The 13,838-nt window shown below is 41.8% G+C and overlaps 2 protein-coding genes across 2 annotated transcripts in view; one reads left to right on the top strand and one right to left on the bottom strand.

Moving 5' to 3' along the window:
* Nucleotides 1-2,524: 2,524 nt before the first annotated feature.
* LOC104663484 overlaps nt 2,525-13,838 on the bottom strand; it is a 36,789-nt gene continuing 25,475 nt past the window's right edge. Inside the window, exon 7 of the mRNA XM_010364676.2 lies at nt 2,525-2,894. Within this exon, the coding sequence (XP_010362978.2) occupies nt 2,562-2,894 (333 nt within the window). The 3' untranslated portion in view covers nt 2,525-2,561. The remainder of the gene's footprint in view (nt 2,895-13,838) is intronic.
* Nucleotides 8,429-9,218, top strand: H1-3 (H1.3 linker histone, cluster member). The gene has a single exon (XM_010364662.1). The coding sequence runs from the start codon at nt 8,503-8,505 to the stop codon at nt 9,166-9,168; it is 666 nt and encodes a 221-aa protein (XP_010362964.1). The 5' UTR covers nt 8,429-8,502; the 3' UTR covers nt 9,169-9,218.

Below are 13,838 nucleotides of genomic sequence, written 5' to 3'. Positions count from 1 at the left end.
CTGCACTCCAGCCTGGGCGACAGAGTGAGACTCCGCCTCGAAAAAAAAAAAAAAAGAAAAATCTAGTTATTTCAAAATAATGCAGAAATAGGCTGTGATGGGATTGCTACTTTTATTGCTTGGAATTCCATGGTTTATCAAGTTTGTTTGTTTGTTTTCCCCACAAATAGTTGTTTGCACTCTTGGCTTTTTGTTGTGGTGACTTGCTCATTAGGCCATAATTCATTTATGCAGGTACATGATTTCTTAGATATTGCTGACCCTGCTTCAAAAACCCATGATCTTTAGGACTGTGTGTTTGGTGCATCCTAACTGCACAATAAAAAATCCACTATTGTTTTGAACATTCTATTTTAGGCACATCATTTATTTCCACCTAAATGCTCTCATTTAACTAGCTCAGCAAATATTCTGTATGATGAAAAAAGTGGTGCTTAGTCTATATTTTGGCTTGTGTGCAAATTCCCTTTTTCTCCTATTAACATTTATGGCAGTTTTCCCTGAGTTTCCTGTTTTATCAACCCCAGAAGACAGTCACCCCTTGTACCTTCTGTCCTTCACATGAGAAGAACAGGCCATGGAACCTCTGGCAATTTACATTATTTTTTTCTGGGCAATTCTTCATTGTTTAATTGTATAGTGCTTAATATAAGTGAAAACACACTGAATGTATTGGTGTTTCAAAGGCAATGTTTTAAAATCCTTCGGTGTGCTTTACCAGTGTATTATTATTTTGTCTGTAAAAAAAGTCTGTGGCAATAAGAATTCGTTTAGCAACTGGCTGGTGAGGTGGCTCATGGCTGTAATCCCAGCATTTTGGGAGGCTGAGGCTGGCGGATCACCTGAGGGCAGGAGTTGTCAAACAACATTTCTGCAATGGCCATAATTATTTTCATAATTTTCTGTGTCCCTATAAAGTATGACATAGTGTTTACACAGTAGATTGATCGTTGACAAAAAAAAAAAAAAAAAAAAAAAAAAAAAAAAATGAGAAGCCACTTCTTCGGTGTGGTGAAAAAATGAAAATGTTACGAGGCGGGATCACAGGAGATATATAACACGGTAGGTTGACAAAGCACAAGGAGAAACACTTTAGGTTATAAATAACCAGTACTTGAGATCAATGACCTGAAATCACAGTAAGTGCCCCAGCAAAGAATTCACTGGGTAAGACAAAAACTTAGGCTTTTTTTTTTTTTTTCTTTTTGAGACAGAGCCTTGCTCTGTGCTCTAAGCCTGGAGTGCAGTGGCGCGAGCTCGGCTCAATGCAACCTCAGTCTCCCAGGTTCAAGCGATCCTCCTGCCTCAGCCTCCAGAGTAGCTGGGACTACAGGCGCGCGCCACCATGTCCCCGTCTGGCTAATTTTTGTATTTGTAGTAGAGATGGAGTTTTGCAGTGCTGGCCCGGCTAGTCTCGAACTCCTTGAGCTCAAGTGATCCACCCGCCTCGACCTCCCAAAGTGCTGGGATTACAGACATGAGCCACTGAGCCCGGGCAAACTTTTTTTTTTTTTTTTTTCTGAGACGGACTCGCCCTGTCGCCCAGGCTGGAGTGCAGTGGCGCCATCTCAGCTCACTTAAATCTCCGCCTCCCCTGCTCAAGCGATTCTCCTGCCTCAGCCCTTGCAGATTAGCTGCGACTGCGGGCGTCCGCCACCACGCCGTGCTAACTTTCCTATTTCACATGTTTTAGTGGAGTCGGAATTTCACCATTTTGTTTGCCCAGCCTAGTCTCGAACCCCTGAGCTCTAGTAATCCGCCCGCCTTTGTCTCCCAAGGTGCTGTGATTGCAGGCCTGAGGCACCGCGACTGGACACAAGTAATGGATTTTTAAGTTTACCAGTAATTGATCTGTCCACAGCCGCCCTAATATCATTCAGGTTCTATGGCTAATAAATAATAACACTTAGGCCGGGCACGGTGACTCACGCCTCTAATCCCTGCACTTTGGGGAGGCCAAGGCGGACGGATCACCTGAGGTCGGGAGTTCCAGACCTGCCTGACCAACACGTAAAAACCGTCTGTACTAAAAATACAAAATTAGCCGGCTGTGGTGGTGGATGCCTGTAACCCTGCTACTCTGGAGGTTGAGGCAGAAAAATCACTTAAACCCGGGGGTGGCTGCGGTGAGCCGAGATTGCGCCATTGCATTCGAGCCTGGATAAGAGCAACTCCGTTTCAAAAAATGTAATGCTTACTGTAGTTGTCGTAGCCATCTAATGTTAAGAGTAGGTAAATTTTAGAAAACTAGTAATAAAACACCATACGTCACGAAAGATGGCTGGTATTCCTGAATCATTTCCACTATTTTTTTGTGTGGAGGTTTGAGATCGAAATACCTTAACAAGTTTCTAATGTTCTCTCGCTTTCTGTCCTTAACACATCCGCCATCTTGGGAGTATCGCTGAAAACGGCTGTTTTTAACTCAGCCACAAGCCAATAAAGTTTACAAAACGAAACACAAATCGCCATTATCTTCGCTGTAATCAGTTACAACACTTCGTGTGACGATGAAGGTGGCCCTGAAAAGGGCCTTTTATGGGTAAGCTGTTAAATAAAGCTCAGCCACCAAAGCCGTACAGAGTGCGACCCTGGCGCTTGAGCGCGTAGACCACATCCATGGCGGTGACTGTCTTACGCTTGGCGTGCTCCGTGTAGGTTACAGCATCCCGGATCACATTCTCCAGAAACACCTTAAGCACACCTCGCGTCTCCTCATAAATGAGGCCCGAGATGCGTTTCACGCCGCCGCGTCGGGCCAAGCGACGGATGGCGGGTTTGGTGATGCCCTGGATGTTGTCGCGCAACACTTTGCGGTGGCGCTTGGCGCCTCCTTTTCCCAAACCTTTACCACCTTTGCCTCTGCCAGACATGGTAGGAGACGAACACCAAGTCTTACCTCTGCAACTTTGCTACTCACTGAAGCCCCTTATATATCAATTATGCGGACCTTTTTGGAGACTGAATTTGAGGGGCGGGAACGAAACCTCTGTCTCCGCCTTTTCCATACCTTACTGGGCGTCCCCTACGCTATTGCCTTGGGAAGGAAAGAGGGCGGTGAGGGTAGGGGAAATGCAACTTGATTTGACTCCTTCCCTTTTCCTTGTTTGGGTCTTGAGTGTAGGTTTTTGTGTTCTCTAGCCCAGTTTTTGTGGGCTCTTGAAGAACTGATAATGTCTGTCTCTTAAAAGCCTTATCATTTGCCAAAAGGAGGCAGTAACGCTACACTTGTCTACCAAATGGATAGACAAGAGAATAAAATTATTATTTATTTTGAAACAGTCTCGCTCTGTCGCCCAGACTGGAGTGCAGTGGCATGATCTCGGCTCACTGCAACCTCCGCCTCTTGGGTTCAAGCGATTCTCTTGTCTCAGCCCCTGGATTAGCTGCTACTACAGGCGCTTATCACCACGCCTGGCTAATTTTTGTATTTTTAGTAGAGATGGGGTTTAGCCATGTTGACCAGGCTGGTCTCGAACTGCTGACCTCAGGTGATCGGGGGACCTCTCTTGGTCTCCCAAAGTGCTTGGATTACAGGCATGAGCCACCGCGCCTGGCTGTAATTTGTAAATGTGAAGATTCTTGAAAAATGTATTTTTACTAATTTTTTTTTTGAGAGGGGTCTTGTTCTGTTGCCCAGGCTGGAGTGCAGTGGTGCTATCTCAGCTCACTGCAACCTCCGCCTTCCGGGTTCAAGCGATTCTCATGACTCAGCCTCACAAGTAGCTGGGATTACAGGCACGCGTCGCCATGCCCAAGTAATTTTTGTATTTTCTCATTAAAGATGGTGTTTCGCCGTGGTGTTCAGGGTGGTCTTGAACTCCTGACCTCAGGTGATTCACCCGCCTTGGCCTCACAAAGTGCTGGGATTACCGGCGTGAGCCACCACCCCCGGCCGTTTTTATTGATTCTTAAAATGTAGCAATACTTCTTAAATTTGGCCAATCATAGGACTTAGCGTTTGGCAGAGACGTATACATTCACATCGTTTTCTGCATTCCTAATAAAGAAAGACCTCTAGTAAGGGAAACCAATATTAAGTGAAGTTTCATTCTTTCTTTTGCAACGTATAATGCAATATCTGAGGCATAACGATAAGGAACCCCGGGCTTGAAGACATTATCCTCTAATAAATGGTATTGTATTGTTGGCTCGATTCTGGAGTCTCATTACCTTGCTACCTACCAGTGCTTTTATGCCACTAAAGCATACATGGTAAATCATGGTGAATACAGGTTTGTAAATTAACAAAAATAATACTAATAAATTCTGTGAAATACTGTCCTAATAAAAGATTCCTGAAGAAATGTTCTACACATATAGGGTATGTGTAGTAGAAAGATTCAACATTAACTCTTACATTCTACTCCCTCACATTCATTGCCTCCTATATACTGCAGGGGCAACTTAAAAATTCCTTCTCTGCTGGTGCCTAAAGGCAGTGAGAAGATTATTCATTTTGTGCAGTTAAGAGTCTACTTAAATTTTGGCTTAGGTTCAGTTATCTGTAGGAATAGACACGAGGATCTCAAATGCTCTCCTTTTTGAGGTAGGCACCAAACAAGCATCATTCATTCATTCAACAATTTAATGTCCACTACATGCCAAGAATGGTGTACAAATACCAGATTTACAAAGGTGATCACATTTATTCCCTTAAAGAATTCAAAACTTTAGTAAAGGGAAAAGTAAACTCAGGGTTATGGGGCAGATATCAGACCTGCATACTTCTACTTACTGTTGAGTATTTAAGGGTGGAGCAGCCATATCCCCAGCTTTACTGGCATCACTCTGAAGCTTGTTAGACATACAGAATTTCGGGCTCAACCCCAAATCAATGGAATTGATATTGCATTTTTAATGAGATTTCTAAGTGGGTGGTGGGTATGCTCTTTCAAGTTTGAGAATAATTGTTTTAAAGCTCTGCTGTCCTATATTAGCCACTAGCAACATGTGCTCATTTTTATTTAAATTAATTTAAATTAAAAACTAATTTGTACTCTTACTCTAGCCACATTAAGTGCTCAATAGCCACATATGGGTAGTGGCAACCTATTGGACAGTGTCAATACAGAACATTTTTATCATCGCAGAAAGTTCTATTGGGCTGTATCTATGATAAGGGGGTTTCTTCTGAAGAGCTTCTAATCCAGTCTAGAAGGGAACAGGAAGTTTGGTGGATGCCTGAGATGTGTAAAAAGAAAATTGTAAGTTTGAGTGTAGTATTGGCCTTTTTAGGAAATAAAATTAATACAATACTGTTGTACTTGAAGAGGAATTTCAAGGACGGTTATAATGGATGTGATTTCTCATGGAGCTTCTGAACACATTCGATTCTAACACAAAGCCTTACTTTCTGTAATAGTCTATATATGTTTTCACCCATTTTAATATTTATTCTACATATTTTCTTTTTTTGTTGATAATCTTTAAAATCTGAATTGTGTGATGCTTAAGCACTGTCTCACTGGATTGATCTAGTGAATACTACCTACAACTCTCATAGTCATTTACTATGGTGGTGGTGGGGATAGGGGAGTTAACACAAAGTGAAGAGAACACTGAGCCATAAGTTAGACAGCTATCATTTATCAAACTAGTTTTTCCTAGCTACTTTTTGCATCTATAAAATAAACGTTTCCAACCTCAGTGTAAAGGGAAATCTACTGTTTTAGAATATATTCAGATTTAGGATTGCAAAGCAACACAGAACTCTTTTTGAGGACTACCAACATAATCGGTGAAACTTTGCAGGACTTCAAGTTTACAGTCTATGGGGTGATCCAGCTTTCAGGAACCTTGTCCATGCTGCAATTACAGAGAAGATAAGTACTTAGGTCCCCAATTACGTAGCCCAGTTCCTTTCCTCTTTGAACATCTGGTGAAATTTGTTGGTGAAACTGAGTCTCAGTTATTGCCCTCCAGAAAGGGCAGAGATTAGTTAACCCAATGCCTTTTTACTTATTGAGACCCTAAGTAGCCGTGGGAACCAGTCAGTGTTGCACAAGAATGAAATGGTGGCATCTGTTAATTGACTATATCTAACAGGGTAAACAATTCCAACAATTATCCAACAAATATTAAGACTACAATAATGATCAAAATAATAAACAGTAAACAATCTGAATTTTAATTGTATCTTTACGTCTAGGCAATATAAAGCTATGGTCCCAAAAAAGAAATACTTATATTATGCTTGTGACTATCACTGTTAGTAATGATATCCATGAAGATGCACTGCCCCTGCCTCCAGAAACCTATAAAATACTTCCCCTACTGGAATTATGGGGTGCTACTAATCCAATTCTGTAAGTTTAGCTCTTTTATAAACCATATTTGTGTTTTTATGGTATATAACACGGTCTTAAGTCCCAGAGACTTGTTTTCAATACGTGCAAGAGAGTAAATAATTACTTAATAAAAGCTTACTAATTTTTTTTTCTGAGACGAAGTTTCACTCTTGTTGCCTAGGCTGGAGTGCAATGGTGCTATCTTGGCTCACTGCAACCTCCGCCTCCTGAGTTCAAGCGATTCTCCTACCTCAGCCTCCCAAGTAGGTGGGATTACAGGCGTGTGCTACCATGCCCGGCTAATTTTTGTATTTTTAGTAGGGACAAGGTTTCTCCATGTTGGTCAGGCTGGTCTCGAACTCCTGACCTCAGGTTGTCTGCCCACCTTGGCCTCACAAAGTGCTGGGATTACAGGTGTGAGACAGCCACTGCATCTGGCCAAGACAAGCTAAGTAATTATTTATGAAATTTGTTGAATGAGGAAAGATGACATCTTTAAAGTTGATTATTTTATCTAGGGTTTATATGAAAAAATCTTCTAATCACTATTGAGTGTAGGCCAGAATAACTTGGCTTTTTGAAATGAGTATTTTTGTTAGAGGAAACATAAGATCAAACTACTTCTCTTGTTTCTTTAACAAATATAGGAGTTCATTTCAGCATCTGATTATTTGAGAATATTAATGTGCTCAATTATCCAATAATAACCTAATTCCATCAGCTGTATTGCAAACTAACAGATAAGGAATGATAAGGAATAGTGAAGTTACTCATGTTTGCTCTGAAATATTTGTTCAGCTCCTTAGGTGGACATATTCAACCTGTTAATTTAGGGTGTGACAGCTTAGTTCATATTTTGTGTGTAAAAAGCCAAAGAGAATGATGAAAATTTAGAAAGTGATTTAAATAAGATTTTTTTCTTTCTAACCCTTGATGCCCACACTTGCAATGTTGAAAGTTTGTATTTTATTTTTTTAAAGTGATTCTTACCAGTTATTCAAACAGTTTCTATACAGAGGAAGCGAAATTTGTATTATGTGATTTCAAAATATAAAAAACGCACAAAATTATATGAGGAATATTAGCATTTTTTTTTTTTTTTTTTTTTTAATAGAGACGGGGTTTCACCGGGTTAGCCAGGATGGTCTTGATCTCCTGACCTCGTGATCCGCCCGTCTCGGCCTCCCAAAGTGCTGGGATTACAGGCTTGAGCCACCGCGCCCGGCCATATGAGGAATATTAGCAAAAAAATAGTGTCTCTCATTAAATTATTTATAAAGTGATGGGACACGAACATGTACACAAGCTCTCAATGCTCACAGTTGGCAAAATGATGTTGGCCTGCCATTCTATTATTTGTTGGTTCAGTTTTCTTTTTTGGAGATGTGGTAGTTGATCTTTAATGCCCATTCTAGGTCGGAAAAATCCATGATCCTAACTTTTAAGAGAAGGTTGGTGACTACTTAGGATTTTTTTTCTATAAGAAGAATGATGTCACCTCACGCTTATCTTTCTGGAAATGTTTAAACCACTGAAATATAGAGATCAAATCCAGCTTACACACTGGTAACTCAAATATTATGTTTTTAAACTATCTTTTCTAAAATAATCACCCCTCTTATACATAGAACTTTCTACCTCAGTGCCAATTCCTAGAGGTTGATGCAAACAACTCGCCAGAGAGCCTGTGCTATTGTTCCTGAGAAAAAAAACAATTTCCCTACACATTTTAATAGAAATGAGTTTATCTATATAAATTTGAGACGATAAGAATTCACAGAACAATGCCCTGGAAGAGACGTTTGCAAATGAAAGAGGGAGAAATAGTATTTTTAAGGAAAACCTGAAAGTTGTCTCGATTTGACCGAAGTTTGAAAGAGAGTTGGGGGAATAAGAAAAGTTTCAAGATGCTGCTTTTAAAACTATGCATAGGAAAAACGGCAGGAATGAAGCCCAAAGTCTCTCGGATCAGTTTCCCCCAAATTCCTCATTATTTCATGCCCAGATTTCTTACATTTTTACTCTTTTTTAAGGGGTAACAAACACAGCAGCGCGGTAGATCGGAGGAGTCCTTTTCCAGCAGCTCAGGGCATGGAGCAAGGAACCAATCATCACTCAGCGTCTCTCTATATAAACCCTCAGCCTCCGGCGTAGAGGACACGCCGTTCTGAAAGTTTGAGGTTCCTTTTGTCTCTTCTGGCAAGACAAAAACATGTCGGAGACTGCTCCAGTTGCTCCTATCACTCCTGCACCAGCAGAAAAAATACCTGTGAAGAAAAAGGCGAAGAAAGCAGGCGCTACTGCTGGGAAACGCAAGGCATCCGGACCCCCAGTGTCTGAGCTCATCACCAAGGCAGTGGCAGCTTCCAAAGAGCGCAGCGGCGTTTCTCTGGCTGCGCTGAAGAAAGCGCTTGCGGCTGCTGGCTACGATGTAGAGAAAAACAACAGCCGTATCAAGCTTGGTCTCAAGAGCTTGGTGAGCAAGGGTACTCTGGTGCAGACCAAAGGCACCGGTGCTTCTGGCTCCTTTAAACTGAACAAGAAAGCCGCTTCCGGGGAAGGCAAACCCAAGGCCAAGAAGGCTGGCTCAGCCAAGCCTAGAAAGCCCGCTGCAGCAGGCAAGAAGCCCAAAAAAGCGAGTGGCGCCGCCACCCCGAAGAAAAGCGTCAAAAAGACTCCTAAGAAGGCAAAGAAGCCAGCAACAGCCTCTGGGACCAAGAAAGTGGCCAAGAGTGCGAAAAAGGTGAAAACACCCCAGCCAAAAAAAGCCTCCAAGAGTCCAGCTAAGGCCAAAGCCCCTAAGCCCAAGACGGCCAAGCCTAAGTCGGCGAAGCCGAAGATTACAAAGGCAAAGAAGGCAGCTCCGAAGAAAAAGTGAAACTGACTGGACTTTCCGCTTTGAAAATTTAAACGGCTCTTTTCAGAGCCACCCACAGGTCTCAGTCAAAAGAGCTGGCGCCTTTTTTTGCGGGGCCAGGGGGGTGCGGGGGTGGTGTGCGGGCGCGGTCTATCCCAGTCGTACCGGTTGGGGTTCAGTAACTCACAGCTCCCAGTAGCCTGGGCGCGAGAATCCTCCCGCCTCAGCCACAGCCACCGGAGTAGCTAAGGCTACTTAAACCACTAGGTTTTGCTTTTTCTTCAAATTCCCGCGGTAGTGTGTGATTGGCCGGCTGCTTTCTCTCAAAGCGTGCGCTTAAAAGTGGCTCTGAAAAAATTTTATTCCTGGCACAGGATTATGGTGTAAATGCTCTAGTTTGCTTTAGCATTGAGGTGACTTCTTGAGCACAGCCTGTCCTGGTTGTGAGCAGTACGTGGCATGCCCAAGGTTCCTGCGCCCCACCATCTTGTGCAGCGTTGAAAATGGCCCAACTGCAGGTGGCGCCCGGTGTCTGTCTTTTAGCAGGCTTGTGATACCCCTTAGCTCTGGGATATGGGCCGTCAGGTGCCGTACTTGGAAATAGGCAGTGTGGGCCTGCACTGCCTGGCGAGGTGGCTCCCCTGTAATCCCAGCATTTTGAGAGGCCGCTGCGGGCGCATCACGAGGTCAGGAGTTCGAGGCCAGCCTGAAAAACATGGTGAAACCCTGTCTCTACTAAATAAAACATGAAAATTAGGCGTGGTGCCGCGCGCCTGTAATTCCAGCTATTTGGGGGGTGCTGAGGCCGAAGAATCACTTGAACCTGGGAGGCGGAAGTTGTAGTGAGCCGAGATAGCGCCACTGCACTTCAGCCTGGGCGATAGAGCGAGCCTGTCTCAAAAAGTGTGGCCATTGTCTTTTTCTGTCAGTGACCAGCGTCTCCAGGACTTATTTTCCCAGAGGCTCTCTTGCTTGTTCATTTATTTTTGCCTACTCTTAACCTTCTAGCACTGCCTCCAGGTAACACTGGCGTGCCGGCCCAACCCGCTCGGAGTAACTGTATTTGCGGAGGACTCAGTGTATTAGGCCTACTGGCAACTAGGCCCGCGTGGCAAAGCAGGTCTTGCGTTTGGAGCGAGTTTGGTCTTGCTTCCCGCGTCCAGGTAACTTTAGAAAAAAAATGCAATTCTAGTGTTAAGCCAATCGGAGGGAGAACTCATCATAGTCTCTGACATAGTTTTGTAAAACTTGCTTTTCTATTGGTTTGGAGAGCCTGCTGAATTAACCAAGCAGAACGTATTGTTAGATTTTTATTTGCGCGGTTTTTCCGAGCCAAAAATTTTCACCTATCAGGTTGCAATATTAAAAGTTGTGTATGCTGGGACCTAGTGGAACAGTCTGTTTTTTTTCCCCCTCCCCCTCAGATGGAATTCTCTTTTTGGAGACTACTCACCTAGTCATTCTGCATAAATTTCCATAAGTATTGCTGCCACCCTGATGTTAAAAGATAGTATGAAAGGAACCTCTGTCAGTTTATAATCTACTTCCTTTCCCCAATTGCTTTCTCACAGATTGAGATGAACCAGGGAGCTAGAGTTAGCTATCCAATACATATTTGGTGATTAGATAAGAAATAGAGAAGGAAAAATAAATGAAAAACCTTGGAGAATGGAACAAGAAGCCCGAAATTGGGGTTACGTGGACAAAGAAATGGGCTGTAGGAAGTTGGGCTGACTCGGACGTACTACTGTTTTCATTGTATTTGGGAGGTTGAGGTTATTCTTTTTTGTTTTGTTTTTGATTTTAGAAAAGCCCACTTAATAGTACTGAGAAATCTCGACAAAATCTGATTTCTACAGATGTTTATGGGACTCTAGATGGGAAAAAAATTACATTTTTACAAATCCTAAATGCAATTTGGTTATTTCCTTTGTGAGTACAGGCAGCTAATCACTGGATTTCACATCAATGATAATCATAGATTTTTCATATTACTTTGTACTTATTACAGGTGTCTTGAAATAATTTACACTAATTGTGAACCTTTCAAGCCAACATTATACCTGCTGCTGGATCTTATTTGATGTGTAACTAAAGCACATATACAGACTTTAAGAAAAAAAAATTTTAGTGTCACCACCTTTCTTACCCCGTTTAAGTATTTTTTTAAAGCGTGGTTTTGAGAAGGCGTCTATAGATTTCCAGAATCTCCAGAATACATAGCACAAAACAAGTCATGAACTCTTGAACAAGTTTGCAGTGGGACCAAATACCATAAATCCCTCATGATTATAATACCTCTTAATCTTACTTCTTTGTTTATATTCTGCTTATTAGTTAATATTTTATTATATTTTACATTACTATTTGCCTCCCTCCCCCCCAAAAATGATGTAGCCTGTGATATGTTTCTAGTTATAAGCAGGAGTTTAATTTTTTGAGAACCACGGTTACATCACACAATTTATTCTTTGTAGAGAAAGCCAAAATACCTCCCTGTATAAGAGTGGCTTGATTGAGAAAGGGATCTGAATAAATAGGAGGATTTGAAATATTTATTCAAAATAATCTTTTTGAAAATGAGTGAAAAATACAGGTATGTAGGGTTGAACAAAATTTCTTCACCCTTCGAAAGTTCACTGAAAATCAATGGAAAAAAGGCAGATTAATAGAAAAGTCAAAATTCATCATAGGTTTATGTAACATGGGAACCTTCACAATGAAGGCCCAGAGGTACAGGGGAAACTGTCCATTTTTATGCTTAGGTTCAACAAAGTACCAACTGCCATGTAGAACTGTGACTGGATAAAAAGGGTGTCATCTAATGCTAATAGACTGGGGAAACATAGCAAGGCCTCTGTGTCTAGACTCTTCTTGGCCTCTGGCAAGATTCTTTCCTTCTGGATATTCCTTCCTCATTCTAGAGGACCCTCTCTGTAATGAGGGAAGGTCTTATGATCTACAGCCAAACAACATAAGACATACACGTTTTTATGGCTAGGTTTTACACAGAAAGGAGGGCGAAAAGTTACAGTAAGGTTTTTAGGTTTTCTGGCTGGCTTTGAAGAAAAAGGGGTTCTAGTTTCAGTAACCACCCTGGGGAAGAGGGAAGAGTCTAGTTTTATGTGTAGCCTCAATGGAGGATGAGAAGCCAAAGAATAGCAGTAGGTCACTCACTTCTGCTTCTAAGGCCTTCCTTTTGGGGTATTATTTTCCAGTCCCCAATGGGGAGAAGAGATCTGGGAGGTCTTTATACCCAGAATGACAAGATTTAGGCTTTTGATGAAAAGTGATAAAGAATAAGATAATTAGGTGGGGGAATGTGGCATTCCACAAGAGCAGTCCAAATGACTATAACATACTTCTGGTTCCTTACTGTTGCAAAGCACTTATTTAACTGCCTCACTTGGGCAGTTACAATGCATTTATATCAGGTATAGCTAAAATGCTTGATTTACTGTTAAGAAACTTGGCGCTTAGAAAGGTGAAATGGCAAGAAATGACCATTTGCTGTCACTAAATGGTGGACCTAGGTCTCAAACAAGTTTCTTGATTCCTAGAATCGTTCTTACGTTGCTTCAATTCTGTTACATCAACTGGAAAAGGAGTGGTATTTTCCAGTTCCTTTTTAGGCTCATTGAGAAAGAAGCAGAATTTATGTATTTCTATTTCTGGCCCCTTGTGAAGTATCCATTTCACAATATGTTTGGTATGCAACAGAAGCAATGAAATGTAATGATTCAATCAATGATCTTCCAGAGTTTCTCTGATTTATATAAATTCATATTCATATTCATTTGTCACAGAGGACATGCACTTGTTTTCAAGGAAATCTGAACTTGTTTAAATCTTTCTCCATATTTTAAAATTTTGGTAGCAGTTATAATGAATATCTTGAGATTGGTAAAGAATACTAACAGTGTCTTAGCATGGAAGTTGTGAAGGGCATTTTCATACTATCTTAGCTGTTGGAGAGTTCTTATGCGTATAGCATAGGTCTGACACAAAAGTAATTTTTAGAATCAACCTGAAGTCACTACTTTAACTTGAGGAAGCAGATTTTCATGGTATTGTGGGGAGGCCTCAATCATTCCTGTTACACAGTCACTAAATCAGGTTGATTTTTACAGAATCCTAAATAATTCTTACATATTCTCCCTTCTACATTCTCTCTTCATTCTCTCATAGCTAGGATGATTCCAATGCTTACTAACTAGTTCCCTAATTCCTCTAGCCTCCAATGTCTCTTAACTATTTATTTACTTATTTATTTTTTGAGACAGTCTTGCTCTGTTGCCCAGGCTGGAGTGCAGTGGCGCCATCTCAGCTCACTGCAGCCTCTGCCTCCCTGGTTCCAGTGATTCTCTTGCCTCAGTCTCCCAGGTAGCTGGGATTACAGACACACGCTACCATACCCGGCTAATTTGTTTTTGTATTTTTCATAGAGATGGGGTTTCACCATGTTGTTCAGGCTGGTCTCAAACTCCTGACCTCAGCTGATTCATCCACCTCAGCCACTCAAAGTGCTAGGATTACAGGTGTGAGCACCACGCCGGGCCCATTTTAAAAAACAAAAACCAAATATGCCTTATGAAAAAGGTCAGTGGCTTCTCATAGGTTCATGGGAAAGCCCTGTAGCCTCTTAGCCCCTTTTCATAATACTGTCTGCTCGCACTCAAAGACACTAATAA

The sequence above is a fragment of the Rhinopithecus roxellana genome, chromosome 4, assembly GCF_007565055.1.
Source record: "Rhinopithecus roxellana isolate Shanxi Qingling chromosome 4, ASM756505v1, whole genome shotgun sequence".
Classification (NCBI taxonomy): domain Eukaryota; kingdom Metazoa; phylum Chordata; class Mammalia; order Primates; family Cercopithecidae; genus Rhinopithecus; species Rhinopithecus roxellana.
This window is presented reverse-complemented; position numbering and strand designations above follow the sequence as displayed.